This window comes from Dermochelys coriacea, chromosome 4, assembly GCF_009764565.3.
Source record: "Dermochelys coriacea isolate rDerCor1 chromosome 4, rDerCor1.pri.v4, whole genome shotgun sequence".
NCBI lineage: Eukaryota > Metazoa > Chordata > Testudines > Dermochelyidae > Dermochelys > Dermochelys coriacea.
Window position 1 is genome coordinate 66,476,270 of NC_050071.1, and position 20,467 is coordinate 66,496,736.

At 36.5% G+C, this 20,467-nt stretch overlaps 1 protein-coding gene across 2 annotated transcripts in view; it reads right to left on the reverse strand.

The window, feature by feature from the left end:
* FSTL5 (follistatin like 5) overlaps positions 1 to 20,467 on the reverse strand; it is a 560,774-nt gene that overhangs the window by 27,133 nt on the left and 513,174 nt on the right. For both annotated transcript variants that reach the window (XM_038400977.2, XM_038400978.2), the window contains 2 exons: positions 14,833 to 14,940; positions 10,462 to 10,586 (listed from right to left, as the gene is read on the reverse strand). In XM_038400977.2, the coding sequence (XP_038256905.1) occupies positions 10,462 to 10,586; positions 14,833 to 14,940 (233 nt within the window). The remainder of the gene's footprint in view (positions 1 to 10,461; positions 10,587 to 14,832; positions 14,941 to 20,467) is intronic.

Consider the following 20,467-nt stretch of genomic DNA (forward strand, 5'->3'; position numbering starts at 1 on the left):
TTTCAAGATCACTTAATATGTCTTGCCATCACTTGCCATAGTCTTTATAATTTGATTTATCTGAAATATGTATGATTAATTAGGAGGGCATTAAAGAAAAGTTACCTGCTGCTCTTTGAATACCCTGGACAACAGGCTACGCCTCTGTGGGTTAGTTTTCTGCTATACTTGAATGTGTTTTAGAATATATTACACGTGTGTGCTTTATTTCCATGTAGTGCTACATGCTGCTGTCCCAAAAAGAGTAGATGAAAGAAGGTGCTACAATTATTTGAAATAATGGTTTATTTGGCCACTTCTAATGGACTGGGTACCCATTATCCCTCCCATACACCAGCTCTTAAAGATATTTGTACAGGCATTAGGGAAGAAGAAATATATAGGGTGAAATTCTAGTCTAATTGAAGTCAATGGCAAAATTTCCACTGACTTCAATGGGGTCAGGATTTCATGCACACAACTTATTTATGGCCAGATTCTAGCTGGTGCCTGAATTGCTGTGAAAGTAGGATAGGTCACAAGGAATTTCCTTTCACCACCACCTTTGTGCCACAGCACACAGCTAGTCTGAATCCAACATGTTGCTAACAGAGTACTAAGCATCAAATTTGATAGTTATACTGAAAGAGTTAGGTATTTACTGTCATCTTTACTCAATTAGCAATTAGCAGCTATACTTCTACAGCCCTTGCAAAAATTCTACTCCACTCACTCACAACAAAGATTTTGGGTGGGTTTTTTGGGCGAGTGCATGAATTAAATCAAATATTCTTTTTTTCTTTATCATCAGTTTTCATTTTATAAAGGAAGCAAGTAAATTTCACACCTGAATAATGGTCAATTTTCATGTTTTTAAGGCTAATTTAATAAATGTAATAAATGTAAGAGTTAGCTATGTTGAAATAGCCTTTGTCTGTATAAATCAATGACTTTTAAATAAACATAATAAAGACCACAAGGTGAATTTAGAAATGAATTGCTAACTGTACCATACTACAAAATAATGTTTATTAATTCTCTTTTATCTATCAATTTCATTTGCAAACAATGGTCAGATGAATCTACAGACTTAACTTGAACTGTTACTGTTCATTTCTTCCATAAATACCGAATGACCTATACAAGCTAAATCTTTTCTCTTTTGTACATTCTTTGTATTGCTTTTAAAGTACAGATCCTGGAACGGCACAATTTAAAACTAGAGGCAGATAAAGTCTTAAGGAAGGTTTCTATCAGTCTCACGTTCTTCCTGTAAAACCAAATTGCACTGTTTCTTCCTTTTTGGGCAGGGAGAAGGGACATAGGAATGAGAAAGAGGACTGAGAAATTCTGCAAGGTTATTTTTGCAGTTTCCAGCTAATGCTCTCCTCACCATTAAGTACTTTAGAGAGTTAGAGTGAGCATAGGCCTCCAAACTTTGCTGCTCCTGCACAAGCTGTGCTGCTATTGGCTGCTCAGAGTGTCAACTGGACACTACAGTTACTGTCAATTGCAGTTGCTCCACAGATTCTCCTCCTTCTCAGAGAATGCCTCTGCTCTTGGAAGTCTTGATCCCACAGGGTTGTGGCATATTAGCTTCTTTTGGTCTAAAGTAGCGTGCTGTGATGCTACTGAGCCTTCTATAACTGTGTCCTTAAGCATCACCTGAAATGACTTCCCCCTTAGCTTACATTTCCGCTGAGAACCACTGCTCTCTATATTATAAACCCATCAATATTTTGTTCACTAATGTGTGTGAATTGGCATAAATTATCATTTTCCTTACCCAACTTTCAGTAGTATTTGTAAAATACTAAATTGTTGTTTATCTTTGAACTAGACCACATTAGCTAGTTGGATATACAACCCAAAATTTAACTGTATATCTTTGTTGTTGTTTTGACAATGATAGAGACAGAATTTACTGCTTGCATCACCTGATTTGCAAAGCAAAATTTCATGATTTCTAATCTTACAGGATTTCTGAAGCAAAGTGATATTTTTTTTTAATGTGCTGATTTGCACTTGGTTCAAAGAATGTGCTTCCAGTCTTTCAGCTATTCTGCAGCAGTGTGTGATCCTATGCTTTGGAATGAAGTTGGAAGCCTTGGAAGTTTTTTGAATGCATTGAGTCTTCCCAAAGGGCTCACTTTTAGGAACTCTTACAATGATGTATTTCCAATCCCTTTTTATAACGGCTCAGTTTTCAGAAAGTTTGGTGTGAACCAATGAGTATAATTTCAGAGTGGATATTTCTCCTAATATCATCTACACAACAGAAAGAGAAGAATGAAACATTTCAAACACAGGATATTTAATTTTACTCAGCTCATGAGCCATCCCCCACCAGTGGGTTGATTGTTCGTTCTTTCACAGATTGAGGCAGGTAACCGTATGATGGTCAAAATACTTGTTAAAAAGATGAAAACAGCTAAAGAGTTAGAGAGAATCCATTACAATGAGTTCATTTACTATTGCTTAGAAACATTGTACAGCAGTGTAATGATAGACTTTAATTTATTCCAATTATCTTTTGTTCACTTAGATTTATGAACTGCGGAACTGAAATAATCAGCCCTTGTGCTCCTTAAACTTCTAAGAACATCCTTTTGTGGGCACTGCAAAAATAATCTTTTTACAGCCATCCCACACACTAATTACAAATGTCTATTTTTATGATAAGGAACAGATATTAAGAGACAACATAATTGCTTGTATTGATCTATCTTAGCAGGAAGGATGGTTCATTTAATGAAATTTTCTTCAAGGTAAATATATGGGGCCAAAGACTGAAGCCCCTACTCAATTTTTTACAGGCAAATCTCTAAAGGGAATAAATTGGGTGTAGGTTTGTCTGAATAAAAAGTAAAACAGAATAAGGACCTTGGGATTTCCTCTACTACTACGTTCCATATTAACTATTTCTCTCCTTGTATGACCATGGTATCTGAGTGCCCTTGGCGGCAACAGTGGGATCTACTTTCAGGCTATGCACTCTGAAAATGTGGATAGAAGAAACTATATTTTTACACACATGCACAGACACACACGCACCATAGGCATGATTTAACTGAAACCAGCAATGAGCCAATATGTTACAGGTACTAACAAAGTAGCAGTTGATAACAGGCTACACATATTTTTTCAAGATTTGCAAAAATGTAAAAAACAAAACAAAAAACCCTCTATTGAGGACCATACACTCCTAACACCAAGCCCTCATTTATTTATAGATTTGGAATCACTGGTGCCTTAGTGGGTTGTACTACAGTGTGCTTCCAGCTTGTGATCTGCCCGAGATGGAATTCTTGGGCACTGGATTCAACTAGTAGATCTAGAGTCTCAGTAAACAGTGCAGAAGTCACTACTCGGTTCCGTTGAAGTCAATGGAACTTTTACTTGAGTAACAACTTCAAGCATGTGTCCTTCATTTTTAAGTCTCAAGGAGGTGAAGGTCTTCTGCTGTCCCTTGGAGGAACTCCCACATACATGGCACCACCTGTCCCAATGTAACTAGCAGGGGGATCATCCAAGCCATAAAGTGACATGGGGATTATGGGGTTAAATTCACACAATTTTCAGAGGCTCATCAGGGAGTGCTTTCCTGACCTTAGAGTAGTTGAGGAAATCTTAGGCTTCCTATCTGCATTTGAGAAAATCAGGCATGGATTTGGTAACTAGAAAAAAGGACAAGGTATTCTGGAGATATTAGAGCTACCTTTAACAGACCTACCTTTATTGTATGGTTTGCTTTGGTGTTTAAATATGGTTAACTGACAAGAAAGCAATGTGGCCAGAGTCTGGTAACTTGTTTAACATTATTTTGCCAGGGGAGAGGAGTAGTTTGACCAGACCAGAGGGAGAAAGGCACATCCTGTGCTCTTAGCCATGCTGCAAGATAGAGTAGGGAAGGTGCTCAGCCCTCCTCCTCTTCCTTCTCCTCTGCATGATTACATTCATCTTAGAGAGAAGGAAAGGGGTTTGGGGGTGGCTTCAGAGACAAAGCTGGACACTTGTTCCACCCCCTCTTGGCACTCATCTGGCTAGCTTGGGGAGTGAACCAAGCAGGTTTGGTCAGCTCATGAGGCATCTCCCCAGGCCCTGGCACAATCTTTGTTGATGTCTAAATGGCTTCTACTTACTCTCCCTGGTACTTAATTGGCCTGAAAATGGCATATCTGGGACTCCCACTATGCTGTCAACTAAGCCATATCACCCCTCAGTTAAAGAGGAAAGTTTGGGAAGAAATTTTATCTCAGGACAGCATGGGCCATTGCTCTGAGGACTTTCAGTTTTTGTTGTTTTGCTTTTTACTTACTCATGATACCTGGGAAGCCCTTTTGGGTGGGATGGGCTTTGAGAGTCAACACAACATTTAGCTGGTGTCCAGCATGGGATTAGTGTAGCGGTCAGTTGACTAGCTACTGGGATAAACCTGAGCACAGGACTCAAAGCATCTGCTAACTTCACTTTTTGTAGAGTGAGAGGAAGTCTCTTCAGTGTAGCATTGGTCACAGTAACTCCCCTCCACCCCCATTCCCTAACAAGAACAAGAGGAATCAGGAGGATATCTGTGGCTGGGTAGACCTTTAGGATACTAAGTGATTGAGCTTTGTTTGTGTTGTTGGTGTAGCATAAAGCCATAATTTCCTCTACTGGACCACCGTTTTGCCTGATGGAATGTCATACTTTTCACCCTAGCATTAATTCATATCAATAAAAAGTTATGGTCTGCTGCTTAAACCCATCTACTGTGTGTTGTGTCTGCATTCATCTGTGTATCTGGGTAAAAAATCCAGATTCCAGTTCTGGATTACCTTTAGAAAACACATTACAATAATGTTCAGACAGCCATTCACCCAGTCCTATCTCAAATATTATTCTCAGAATAATCAGCAGCACCCAGATTAATTCAACTATTCAGTGAAATAGACACAAAGTTTAACTCATTTCCCCCATACCAATCAATTTTCTCAAAACTTCTTTGCTCTAATGTACTAAGTCCACATCTCTTGAGAGTCTTTTAAATGCTCAGAGCTTTGAAAACTATAGGCCAATGCTCATTTAGGTGAATGTTTTAAGTACAGTACAGAGTGGACAAGTCTTGCATAATTCATTTCTGTTAATGCTGGTAAGGAGTAAGGAATACCTTTTAAATGACAAATGGATAAATGTAACAACTAATTTTATATGACAGATTATTTTTAAAGAGTAACTTAGAAGCAGTGTATTTTTTTTTAAATGTAAAATTAAAACCAGCTAACAGCTAGGGTTGACCACACATCATTCTGTCTGTGTTAGTCTCATTCAAATTAAAATATAAAACTCATCTGTATTTATATGAAGTTTTAAATAAGTATGTAATTGTGTTAAAGGTAAAAATGAGAAAGAAAATAGTCCACCATTGCTTTACATTTATCACTTTCATTTATGTGCATGTACATACAAACATATAGACACTATCCCTCTCATACAAACCTCCTTAGCCTCTGTACTTCACAAATAAAAACTCATTAGAAAGTTTAAATGATATCACCTACATCATGCTCTAACTTGCACAAGATGTATGACATCTTTTGAGAGCTACAGTCTTTTCACAAGACAATGTCAGATGGCTCAGAAATGCCTCTTTTAAAAAACAAAAAACCTCAGACTTGAGTTGCCGCAAGATAAACTCAGATTTGTCCTGGACACCAATTTGGTAAAACATGCACATTCTGTAATCTGCCTCATCATTCAAAGAATTAGTTTACAAGTGACAAATGTGTATAACTCCAGAAGGTTTTCATCATGATGGAAAACGCTGCTCTTGTATGGTCAGTGGGGACTGAATTCTAACAAAGCAAAGAGGAGCTCTTGAACAGTTAAGTTAACCATATCAACTCACTCAGTCAGTGGGATTATTTCCTTTGTAGCTGTCTTTTGCTATTCAAGTTCATGACATGTTCTCGTGGTTTGTTTATACACAAAAAGGATAATAAGCAGGAAATCTGATGTTTGTTGCTTAACGTCCTTAACACGCTTGTGCTGTTATTGAGTATTTTCATAGCTCACTGATGACAGGTTAGATTTAGACAGTTTTTCCATACCACTACTAATTTGATGGATTTCTCTTTTGCAGTTAATTTAAAACCTTCCCTGACACAAAGTACATATAGTTCATTTTTATTTAAACAAAACTTCAAAGTGTTCAACAGTCAGGCACAGTGGAAGGTGAATTCCTTAAATAATGAACAAATTTAAATAGATTTACTCAAGCAAAGTAAAAGAAAAATACACGTGATCTCTGTCTACATCATTGCTTTTTTTTTTTTTTAAATACAAGATGCAGTCAGAGTTGGTACAATTTTAACAATCAAACTCCAGCTCTTTTTAGTGTCAAATTCCTTGGGAGCTAAAAGCTCCACATGCATGAGCAAGGTCAGGATTTGTTTTATTGGAATGAATATTGGGAGAATTTGCTGAAGTATTTGAACTATTGATCAAGATTTTATTTTTTTGGTGAAAATAATATCGAGAGAGGAAAAGGCAAATAATTACCTCTTTGATTACTAAATAGGAAGAAGTCATTTTCTACTCAGGATCAAAGGCTTTTAATGATACTCTAAAAAGGATACTGTCAAACTATTTGCAAAAAAACAATGATTTTAAACACTCTATTAATTAAAAATTAAGGGCACTATTTGCACTTTTAGAAATTTGAAAACGGCATTTCCTTAAAGGAGTTTTTTGTAAGCATGAGGAGGGTTGTCTTTTTGGAAATATATTTTAGGGCATTTCCAATGCAGCACAAACCAATCAAACTCTGGTGAATTAATTTCATTAGTTATATACATAAATCAATTATGTCAGCATAGGAAAAATATTATAAGCCCTTTTGAAACAGTGGCCATTTTATTTTAGACTATTTCTTGAAAAGAAAGTGCAAAAGAAATTAAAAGTTATAGAAATCAGAAGCATCAAAAATAAAATAAAATTCACTAATCCTAAAAGTTGTGTTTCTTTCTATTTTATGTTGTCAGTCCTTATCCTATTTCAGTATTTCACTCCATTTATGTCTCTTTTCTAAGTATTTTTAATTTAAATTTTAATGTGTACAATTCAAATTTTAGTTTTCTTTCTCTTCTTCCCTTTCATTCTATTGGGTGTATTGCAAAGCCTGCTGAAGTCAAAAGAAAGATTCTCACTGACTTCAATGGGCTTTGGATCAGGCCCTTTGTCCTTTCCAATTCCCACCTCACTGTTGTCTTTTGCCTTTTTTAGGCTTGAGTGGGAGTATCGAGGTTAAATTATTTCTGTATTTAGTACCACTGAAGCTACTGCTGGAATACTATGTCTAGTTCTGGTGTCCACAGTTCAAAAAGGATGTTGAAAAATGGGCAGAGGTTCAGAGAAGAGGCACAGAAATGATTATAGTGATACACTCAAGCAACTACTAAGTCTACTTAGCTGAGCAAAGAGAAGGTTAAGGGATGACTTCATCCCATTTTAAAAGTACCTACATGGAGAATATTTTACAATGGGCTGTTCAGCATAGGAGACAAAGGTATAACAAGATTCAATGGCTGGAAGTTGAAACTAAACAAATTCAGTCTGGAAATAAGAAGCAATTTGTTTAACAGTATGTGTAATTAACCTTTGGAACAACTTCCAAAGGTTGTAGTGGACTCATCATCAGTGGTCATTTTAAAATCAAGATTGGTTGTTTTTCTAAAAGATATCTTCTACCTCAAAGAGGAATTAGTTCAGGGAAGTTCTATGGCCTGTGTTACACAGTAGATCAGACTAGATGATCATAGTAGGCCCTTCTGTTCTTATATTCTATGAACCTAAGTCCATTTCCATATTTCTGTTTCCTGTTCTTACTGTAGGGAAATTAATGTACCAAATTGAAATGTTACCTCTGTTCCATTGTGCCTTTCCACTGTAAAAATCTGCACAAGGAATATTTTATAGGTATATTACATTTTGGCCCCGTTAAAGTTGGTGGCATCTCTTTAAATAAATGTGTCTGCCTAAATAGTGTAGAATCTTTTTGACTTTCATGAAATAAAATATATTTAATATTAATAAGGTTCATTACTAAGATGGCACAATATGTGCCTATCTGAAAAAAATGTTACAACATATACCTATATTTAATTTAGAAAGTTGATTCAGTCTTTATTCTGACAAAGCTTTATACTGGTAGCCATGCCATGGGATGTAAAAGAACACCACATTTTATTGTTATGCTTAAGTTATACTGCTTAAACTGAATACAATTAGCAACACGTAGAAGTGCCCAACAGGATCCATTAGTTGAAATATTGCCCAGGAAGACAATTAAATCAGTCCAGCACTTTAGGGTAGATCAATGCCAGCTCTTTCCTTTAAATGTTGCTCTCCATTGTGGATTAAGGGTTTGTGGGCACTTGTCCAGGTAAGAACCACCACCACTGCATGCCATTAATGACAGGATTAAATAGAAACTGAGTCTCCGCAGGGCATTAATACAGAAATAAACAAATTATGTTCCATTAATACTAGGAGAAGTGCTTCCTTACTTGATTGCTACTTTACATAAATAGTGGCCATTGGCTTTAAAGTACTACTACTCCAAAATGTAGCAGACATGGTTTAATGATTTTCTAAGCATGAAGACAAGGACGGTTTGTGCACTTATTCAGGGATAGTGTGTACTCATGTTTAAATCGATTTAATTAAAAAAAATATGTGCACAGTAATGGTACTTGGAATCATAATTTATTATTCAAATGTTTAAATTTACATTTACTATATGTTTTCATTTACATATGACAGGGTGATAATTCACTTGTTATCTAGGAATTACGTGGAAAATTAGACATTTTGCCTTTTAATGTGACAGCATCTTCAGGAGAACTGCAAAGATGTTTTCTGATACAAAGGACCAGATTCAAAGGTATAGGGAATATTTTCACTTTTATGAATTTTAACAGCTCAGTCTCTATCCTACTAATCTGAATTCAGAAATTGACACTGACAAATACTTTTGATAAATTTCTGAATTTCACATTTAAAAGAAAGTCCATGCCAAACTTCTAAATATATATTTTAAAAAGGGAGGACGTATATTATTTGAAATTGTAGCTGAATCTCCCTCAGGTGAATGATGCTTGTTCATTTATAGTGAACATATTCCTAATTAAAGCAGTTTTGTACAAATATCAAAAACCTTTGAAACTCAGAGTTCTAAACAACTCAATTATTTGCAACACTGGTTTGAAGTAAAAGCAGGACTAGGTTATTCCAGGGCTGACCTTACATTCCTTGAGCACACAAAGCTCCCAATGAGAATTAATGCAAGTTTTGGAAGTGTGGAAGGAATGTGCGACTTCTACATCTGCTGTGGACTGAAGCACTAGTAACTGCTATAGGCAAATTTGGGGGGAAGCAGCAATTTAATATACCTGCTAACATACTTGGAGAAAAATTAGTATAATTAAAATTAACATACATTTACATATATAATTGGTTATAGCACATGGTAATGGTGTGGGGACAACACCACCACCAAGCCCTTCTCCCTTGAAGTGGGTGGGAGGGAGAGATTGGAGTGTGGGTGGAAACATGAGATTTCTTTTCTCGTTTCTCTCTCATTTCAAATATTTTCCTCTTTCCCTCACCTCTTCACAATTTCTCTTTCCACTCTGACTAACCCATGTCTCCATAAAATCCAACTGGCCACTTTCTCCCATACCTGGTATTCATATTACAGGCAGAGTTTATATAGGACAAATAAGCATAGTTCATGAAATTTATAGGTTCCAGTGGTTCAACTAGTGGATTGTTACACTCCTTGAGAGAAACAGCTAGAATTCATGAAATTTACCACCTCTTCCAGCACAGATTGTAATGAGCTCCCACTAACTAAGAGGTGTATTTTTGTTATGAAGAAACAATACAATATACTATCTTGTATCACTATACAAGAATTAATGCACATTCATTTGTGAGGGCACAATCAAGAAAGCAATTGGTTACATTTAATGTCAGAAGAGATGCTCTTTGGTTATCAAGACACCCAGGGCTCAATTCTGCATTGTCAATGGGACTTTCAAGTGTGTGCGCAGTGCATAGCAATACTAACAAACTGGTATCTGTGACCTTCATTCAAGGAAGCATCCAGACTCCACAAATAAATCAAATAACCAGAGAACACTCAATCCCAACATTATTCCATGTGTGGAGCTCTTACTGACATCAGTGGAAGTTTTCAATGTATGACAAGATCAGAAAGAGATATGCTGGTATATGGCCAAAGTTTGACATACTTCGTCTATACTCAGCATACTCAGTCTATACTCCCACTGAAGTGGGCCCATAGAGAATAACTTTATAACATAGTAATAAATGTTATTACTGGGTTTTTTTTCAAACAATACAGTGCTTTCTTTACATGAGATGTCATGTAAAGATTTGAAAGTTAATTACAAAATATTATGACTCATATGGACTTACCTAATATGGGTGATGATTAGGGTTGTAGTTGGAATGAAAAAGTCATCCACTCTATCAAACTGTTTTCCCACGGGCTGAGTATGGATTGTGTGATGAGAAACACTCCCACTGGCCTGTGTTATTACCTAGAGTAATAATAACAGTATTACATGCTTTAAAAATATGCCAACAATTAGTTTGAATTAATGGGGTTTGATTCAAAATAATAAGCAGGTTTAAAGATACCCTCCCTGCCTCAACTCCACCATTGTCACCACAGGAATGCTATTATATGCAAGTCAAATTTAATAAATGGTAATAGTCCATCATCAGTTGCCTTTTTATTCCATTAGTTTGCATTAATCTTTGGCTATGCTGATAAAGAGCAGTTCAAAGGACAATACCAGTAAAACTGACTGGTATTACAGATTTTGGAGAAACACTGTGTCCAGGCTTTAACCCTGTTGTAATGATTGGGCTTACACATCTATCCTAATTGTAAGATCAATTGTAAAAATGCATAAAAATTATAAAATGTTACTGTAACCAACAACAACAAATGTTGATGGGAAAAGGTGCAAAGTAAGACAAAGACTGAATTAATCCAAAAAAAAGTCTGACTAATATAATTCAAGGACTGTATTAAAATTATGACTGGTAAACAAGATAAATTAAGGACCAGAAATTAATGAACTAAAATTGATGCGTTAGAAATTAGGCCTAATTGATGGAAAAATTATGAAGGCTACTCCACCCATCAATTTCTTTTGGGGTACTTAGAGATTTTGGAAAATAACTGGCTACTTCATCATCATGGCTGCTACCCCTACCACGTCCTGGGACCCAGACCATCTTCATCCTAATCCTGAAGATATAGCCTGATCAAACCAGGCCAGAGAGGGACCCAGATGACACCATCACCTCCACCAGTTCTGGAATGTGAGATTTTGTCTTTCTTCCTCACACTACCTATGTGTTCTTTTCCTTGCTAACCTTATTTCCTTACTGCGAGTCTGTGACCAAAAAGAGGCAGCTGAAAACAATGCCCTACAGCCTGATTCTGGTACAAATTTGCCATGCCTCAGAGTGGTTAATAAGACAGTATGCTGTAAGGTTCCAGCAGTAAGGATCCAAGTGAAAGTCAACATCAAAGACAAACTGCATTTTCTATCTTTGCTATTCTTTTCTATTCCCTTTGTGTGTTTGCCTTGTTTTATTTCTTTAGGAAACAGGATTAGTCTAACAGCAGCAGCCTCTAAAGCTCCAGACCATCTCAACTCATTTCTTCTCTTTTTCTCAAGAGGACTGTTACTACCATCTTTAATACCATCTAAGAGACTGTCAAACAAGATGTTTTCTACCCTTCTCAAACGCTCTCCAGTTAAAGGAAAGGAACAAATACTGTTAAAATAAAAGCCTCACTTAATACTTCGCATCTCAAATGCTTTAACTGTTTTTCCTTTTTTCTATGTCATTAATAAAAGGTTAACAAGATGTTGAATGTTGTAGTTGCCATTGTACTAAGCAGACTAAGGTGTCTGTGTACCAAACCTTCTTTAACACTGTTTAATGTTACACAGGGCTGTGTAACACCTTTTACTTTTTGGGCCATGTCACAGGGCAGGGTTCTCTCACTGTCCTTACTGCCAATAGTCTTCATGAACATAGAACTCATGGCAAGTTCAACACCTAGTGCTTTATTTACAATGTGAATATAAAAATAAGTACCCCACTGCTTGAGGGTCTTACATTCTCCCAAGGCATGGTGTGAGAGAGGAACGAGATCGCACCTCTGAGATCCTAGGCTTCTTTCTTTCTTCCAGCCTTCCCTCTTCCTGTCTCTCTCTTAGCTGTCCTCAGCTGATGAGCTGAGGAACCTTGTTAACTGGTTAATCATTCAGTCCTTAACTAATTATCTCCCTAATTTGCCTCATGTGGGGATGCTTAGCAAATGCCCAGCCTGGTGAGTCAGCCTAAGGCTACACTCTGTCACAGGCCCATATATTCCATCTAAATTAGTACAAGCACCCTCATGCTTACTTTTTATTCTAGTACATTGTCTTAGGCCAAGGTACCAAGATTTTTTTTTTAAATGAGTGCCTGAAATCAGGCTTCTGAATCCACAATGGGGCATCTAAATTAAAGGGCCAGATTTTCAAAGGGCTTATCTACACTGGCAAGTTTTGTAGCCAAAAACACCCAGTTTTGGTGACAAAAAACTTCCACCCCATGAGAGACTTGTCTTTTCCCTTCCCTTTATTGTCGACAAAGAGCCAGGCTAGACATGGAAGCTAGTTCTGTTGACAAAACGGTCAATCCCATAATGTCTGCCCTAATTGTGTACCCAGTAGTTCCCACTGAAAACCACCCCACTTGCTTAGGTACCTACACGTGAATTTAGAAGCATCAGTTTGGGCACCCATTTAAACTAAAAAAATCTTTGCCTTAATCTTTATAAAGCAAAAAAGAGGATGTATGGGGGAAGATTCTGTAAAGCAGTAAGAAAGGAAAAGGTAAAATGAAATAGCCAGACACCCTGAAATTAGAGTAAAAAATGGCAGGTACAGCAGGAGATTACCATATTATCATGATGTTGTTTTAAATAGAAGTAGAAAATGGTATGGAAAAATAAAATGTAAGTACAACTGTTGAAATGTATTTTTTAAATTGCTCTCCAGTGACTGTACTTAGATTTGCATATGCTCACAAACATTGTAAAAGTGAAGCTATTTATTCTTATTTCCAAAAAAAGTTCACATTATAGGTTTTTGTTAGCTTGCCCAAATCTCTAAAGCCTGCATAATTTTACTGAAAAACAGTTTAGTAATGCTACATCTAGGCAGCAAATCAACATGCTTAAAATCCATTGAAAGCTCCAACCAGACATTCAGTCACAGTCAGCAGTAACACATACAGTCTACATTCAAAAGATATGCAGCTATAAAACATGCTATTCTTGTAACCTGTGTCCCACTGTCATCATCAATTCAGTAGAATCACCCTTTTAGAAATGAATATGATGAAAACAACCAACTTGAGTAAATAAATTCACCGGTTATCTGAATTATTTTCAGGTAGTTTACTTTATCACCAGTGTTGATATTATTAATATTATTTTTAAAGGAAGACAAACAAAATCTTAAGCAGATTGTCAAATTTCCATATAATTTAATAATTTTGGAACTAGATACTTTTAAATCACTTTTTATGTGATGAATGAAAAAGTATTCCCAGTGAAAAACTAATCTGGGTATACAATGAAAACGATCTTCCCCAACACCATTTTGTTTAAGTGTCTTAGTTTCTATATTAAAAAAACCCCACACAAACCAAATATTTTCTCTATTTTTCTTCTCTTGACTAGTGTCTTCCATCCTTTTTGCTCAATTTTTAGAGATGCTGAGTTCTTCTTGGGATGTGATGAGCCTTCTAGTCTTCCAGTGATGTCAGTGACCGTTCAAGATCCTCAGCACCTGCCCTTATCAAACTCTATATTTGCTATTTTGTCATGCACACAAGTATCCTCCCAGGATATGCTGATCCCATCAAGGCCCTGATTAAGGAAAGCATCCTTATTCAAGACATTAAACGTTGCTTAAATGCTGTCCTAAATAGGGATGGATATATATAAGGGCTTGCATGCTTAGCTGAACCAGGTCCCAAACTTATGACCTAAAAATTTTGAACCCAGGTCTCTAGATGGTAAAATGCCAGGACATGAATCTGCCACCAACCTATTGTTAGTGTTGCTAGTACTGCTATTTCTGGAGCTCGTGTGTATTCTGCATCAGCAGAGAGTGTAGTTTGTTGATTCAGCAGACCTTGATGTTTTTCAAAAAGGCTCGGTTCAGTGGTGAAGACTTTATTGTCAGTCAAGCACTGTGCTAGTGCCCTGTCCATTGGGTCACAGGGACACTAACACATGTATGCCCATGACAAGGTACCGGCTCAAACAGCGTTATCCCCTAGGCCAATATGAAGACAGCCCTCCTTCCACTCTCTTTTTATACATTGATACAAACAAGTTACATATTAAATTCCATTTGTTGTTACCACCTTTGTACTTTGTAGTTCAAACAAAACATCCTCATCCATTATCCTGTCATCCCATCCTTATCTTTACAGGAGGTCTGGTTTCCTGTACCACCTTCTGAGGAATTTGTTTACATACTGTTGAACACTGTGTGTTCCTATGCCATTCTCTCAGGTCAGGGACATGCTTACTAGTGAGCTGATACTGAGTGTCATTATTCTGACAAGGCCTGCTTTGGTTCACAACCTTTCTTTAGTTCATACTTTAAGCCGAGGGCTCCAGCAAGGCCTGCACTACCCCCTGACATTTGTTAAGCTTGAGTATTAGCATCACTACAAAGATTCACAAAGTATACTGACCTGCAATGTCGGTGAATTCTTCTCCATATTTCCCCAGCTGAGCACCCATACCTGATCATGTGATTTGTCATAGTGTAGTTTCACTGGAACAGGGTCTGTGCTTACTGCCTGTAGTATAAAAAAAGAATAATCAATCTCTGATTTTGGAAGAGAAAAACAAAACAATAGAATAATACAAGAAATTATGAATGAGATCTTCCAGATGCCATAACACCACATATAAAAATCAGGCTGCCAATTGTTGAAGCAGGTCTCTGATTAATTTGAAGCTACTGTACTTCAGCTTAAATAGTAATCTTCATTATTTGCATAACATGACAGATATATGTTCACTCAGCATCTGACTGTATGCTATACTAGAGCTACAAAGAAGCTCAAGACAAAAGTGGTAAGTCAGCCAAAAGTTTATTTAACCTCCTTACCACATTGTATATTACACTTAATGAATATGGGTAAGACTTTTTACTGGACATTGACTGAAAAGGGAAGGACATTTTGATAATGTATTTTGCTAAATGTTTTGCATTTCTCTCGAGTTGTAGATCAAAGTTTGAAAAATCTCCCTAAAAATTGCAGAGCTTAAAACAGCAAGCACATTTGTACAACACATTTCTTTCCCAGCTGGATTACTTAAGTGACAAGGCCACCATCAATAAGGAAACAGTTTGTATAGTATTGTGTATAGATTAGTACTTTTATTAGTCAGTCAACATTTTTTAATGGTTGGTATTTAATTTACTAAACTTGAAAGAAATGACTTACGAAAATGTTCTTATTCTACCTAATTGGGTTCTTCTGCTACAGATCAATACTATTTGTTTTTAAATTCATTGCAGTTCATATTTTGATATTTTTGTATTTTCACAAAATACGTCCAGTACAACATCTCATCAACCCTTAACAGTATTTACAATAGAGGCAGAATTGTCAAAAGTAGGTAACACCTGCCTTCTCTTATTCAGAGTGAAAATCTTATTGCACTATATAAAATGCTCTCAATTGGATAGGACAATATTGGTTCTGGAGTATTTGCTATGTGGGTGGTTGAAAGATGTTCTGGTTTGGATTCTAGCTACATTTTTGGCAGCTCTGACTTTTCAATTTGGATTAAAACTACTATGTGACATCATATGCAATAAGACCCCAGAAGAGGCTTGGAGCCCATCTTCAAAAAGAGAAGATAAGAGAGCTAGCTTCAAAAGCAAACAAACAATCTATATTTTATACTTTTGAGGTCATATAGGATACATCTACACAGTAATCAAAGACATGATTGCAATTCAGGAAGGCATACCTGCATTAGCTTTAATCTAGCTAGTGTGGTTGAAAGTAGCAGTGAAGATACAGCATCTTGAACCTTGGACCAGGCTACTGTTTCAGGTGCAACTGTACAGTTTGTGCTAAGGCCTGTATTGTCATGCCTTCACTGCTATTTTTAGCCATGGTAGCTAGATTAAAGCTAGTGTGGATATGCCTACCCAAGCTACATTCACATCTTTGATTGCAGTGTAGACACACCCATAGTGTGAGATCTTCATTATGATATTACAACAGAAACCTCACTAAGTCGGAAAAAAATATGTCAGGATGCAATGTCATTTCAAGGCTGTGGAACACGTAGAAAAGTGTATTGTGCTGACTCAAAGAAAATGTACTCATGCTAGTTCAGAATTCTACCAGAACTGTTCATATAACCTTAATAAATTACAGAAATATTTAAACATTTAAACTCATTACAAAGCTAGAGAAAAATTTGGAATATAGAAAAAGTAGACTTTTTCCTCCCAGTAATTGTGATAATTCACTAATGGCTGGATTCAGAGACTTAGATCCTGCTACTTCAGGTGCCTGAATACCAGAATCAGGCCACTGTGGAATTCACAAAACCTCTGCTCAGCTGCCCCCAAGTCCTACAGGGGTACAGCATCACCATGGCTAAGTTTCTTTGTGAATCTAGCCCCAAAATCAATCAATCTGGAGTAATTCTGTTGGTATCAATAGTTATACCAATGTGAGATCAGAATTTTGGATCCAGTAATATTCCCTGCTCTTTGAAGCTTTGTGATCAAGTCCTAGTAGGTCACAGAGTTCAATAGCTTAATTCAGTATAACTAATTTGAGTTCTGTGCCTCTTCAGCCCAACCAATTATTTTAGATATTTGCATGCTCTTCTTTCCTTTCTTGGAAATGGCTTATTAACAAAATCACACAGCTGAGAACATATCTGAAGACTTTATAAGTAGAGGACAACAGAGCATTTGATTAAGTGACACATTGTATTATAAGTGAAGTAACAACTGTAGGGCTAATTTTTCTATTTTGGTCATTACAGTAGAACAAACAACATGTGGCACTCTGTTTTTTGGTCTTGCCATTATGGAACTCTAAAGCACAGCTTGTTTATCAGTTTGTCAAGGAGAGTACCAGCTGGTAATTAAGTGAACCTAATTTAAACTAATGATGTCGATCCTCAAGATAATGCACTAATGGATGAGACTGCAGATGATACTTAACTGTACTCCTGAGGGCTCAGAACAAGCCTCTTCTGCATCTAAGCAGAACCTGGTTTTCCTTTTGAACATACAAAATTAAGCCAGTTGTTTACTAGCTCTCTTTTTTAAGCAGCAAGATAATTCCTGTAAAAAGTCATTCACACTTTATAAAACTTTTATAGTACTGTTGAGTTAAGCTACTTACTGTCTAAAACAATACCTAGACTGCGGTACTATGATTTGCCTCAAATTTCCATTTAGCTACTTCAAAGGAAAGGTATGAATGACAAATATTTATGATTACATGTGAATGATTTCATTTCTTCCTTCTTGGTAGTACCCCAAATTCCCACTCCCAATCCCCATTATGGCAGACACAGCACAAACACAGAAGATAATCACCGCCCTAAAGATTTGCTTAAGGTCCATATCCTGCAGATACTTAATTTTATGCATGTGAATATCCAACTAAAGTCAAAGGGCTCATTCGTGCTTAAAGTTAAGCATGTGCTTGTTTGCAACATGCATTTGTAATTCAGAACATTCAATATAGGATTGGTCATCTTCATTATTTGTTTTCATATATATATGAATATATATATTTATATATATATTTCCCTAAAAACTTCATCTTAGAACCAAATTGTCACATGTGTACCTCTACATTTTCCCCTTTACTGTCAATTTTTATCAAAGAAATTAATAAAAACTAGCTAGAAAAAGTTCCGTCCAAACAAAATCACCACAGAAATTAAAAGGACAATAAATGAATGAAGCAAAATAAGAGAAAATTTAGATAGGAAAAACCAGAACTCTGCAGCATAAAAGTTTGCACAAAACATGAAAAATTGATTTTAGTGACTTAGAGTTTCTTCACTTTAGAAACTTGATATTTTTCATTATTGAATCCATGCCTCTGTTTTTCCCCACTTTTGATCCTGATGAGAACACTTTTTTTTTGCATGCCTGAACACTCAGTTTTGCAAAGTATATATAAGAATGGACATACTGGGTCAGACCAAAGGTTCATTTAGCCCAGTATCCTGTCTTCTGACAGTGGCCAATGCCAGGTGCCCCAGAGGGAATTAACAGAATAGGTAATCATCAAGTGATCCATCCTCTCTCACCCATTCCCAGCTTCTGGCAAACAGAGACTAGGGACACTATCTCTGTCCATCCTGGCTAGTAGCCATTGATGGACCTATCCTCCAAGGACTTATCTAGTTCTTTTTTTAACCCTGTTATAGTCTTGGCCTTCACAAAATCCTCTGGCAAGGCGTTCCACAGGTTGTGTGAAAAAAATACTTCCTTTTGTTTGTTTTAAACCTGCTACCTATTAATTTCATTTGGTTCTTGTGTGATGAGAAGGATTAAATAACACTTCTTTATTTACTTACTTTCTCCACACTAATTTTATACAGTTTTATCTTGAGGAATTAGAGTTTAAGTGATAATCAACTTTACAATAATTATGCTCATTATTTAAGTAACATATTACTAAAAGAGAGGACAGCTAGAAATGGAACAAGAGACTCCAAACTCCCCCCCAGAAAAACAGATAAGGGTTTAAATTAATGAGGGAGGAGTGCATCAAGCAGGTCCTGTCTTCCTCTTGCTGGCCAATGGGACACAGTGAGCCCAGGGAAGAGGAGGTACTACCTGCATTCCTCCTGCTTGTATCACCCCACTTTTACCCACAGAGTCTGTTTCCTTCCCAGAAGGTCCAATCTGTTCTTTAACCCACTGAGCAAGGTGGACTGCATTTTAGGAGGTATGGCCTTATTTATATACAGAGGAGACGAATTTTCTAGATTTTACCTTAGTTATTTACAAAGGAGGCAATCTATTAAGAAGCAGCTGAACAAACAGCTTACTATTGTATTTTTGAAGAAACTGACTTTTTGCAATGTCCTGTGCTAGGAAATTATACTCATATGAATAAGAGCAAGAAATACTTTTCAAACAACTGACGTGAGTAAGAAGTTAAACTTTTCACTCAATTTTAAAGTATATATTTACAGACCTAACTTAAAGGGAAATAAAAAAATTACCAGTGCTTAGAGGAAAAAAGGGTGTGGAGATGAAAGCAGATGTCTGATTAAAAGATAAGGATAACAGGACAGTTTCTGCGGTAATATCAGCAATGCTGAGCAAAGTATTTCCTGTACTATGTGTAGAACCTTTTTATGGACTTTTTTCTTCTTCTTCACTCAAACACTCGCAGACTTTTCAGGTGGTTGTCAAGCTATATATTTTAAGTATGTGCATGGTTAACAGCAGTCATATGAGGCAAGTCCCACGGTATTTTTGTAGTGATTGCCTAAGCATATCCCATGTTCAGGGAAATCAGTTGAGCTCAAAAGAAGCTCTATTCAATCACTTCAATAGAGAGACAGGCTGCCTTTCAGTTCATTTCTCTAGTCCAACAGTTATTCTCAGTCCTATTATCCTACTTCCTATAACACCTTTGAGAACTATCTTATATATATATATTTGTCTGAATTAAGTATTTAAGTTTATTGGGGGAAAATGCATTTCTTTCACTAAGTCTCCTTGTACCATTAAGACGGAGGCTTTTATTCCTGGACAAAAGTCACCTCTGTAATTCCCCAAGTTGATGTCCAACAATATCATCATTTGATATTTTGCTTTATATAAATACATCTCAGTTTTACAATAGGAATTTTCCTTGACATTCAAAATTTTCTTTGCAAAAACTTAGATTTTCTAGGGAAGTCATCCTTGCACTTGCAGTAGGGTCAGCCTGGACTGGTGGGAGGTGGCTTGTGCTTCCCATATTAAGGGGATGTCTTAGTCCCTGGTGCAGAACAGGGTAGCTCTGTTCCCCATCCACAATCCTCTTCCTCCCCCAGCACTGGGGACTCTTGCAGGGGAACACAAAGTGGGCTCCAGAAAAAGGCCTTTGTTGTTGTTTTTAATTTAGGGTAGTTTAACGATGTATTCCATTGAATTTTATGATGACAAAAAAGATAACTTTAAAAACAAGTAATTGGAATGATTTATATCTCAAGTTAAAAACTTCGGCTGTATTTGCATATTTTTGTTATAATCCTAAAGTGTTATTAAAAATCAACTTTATATATTGTTAAAAAGTATGTGTTATGCATGAGCATTACATCATG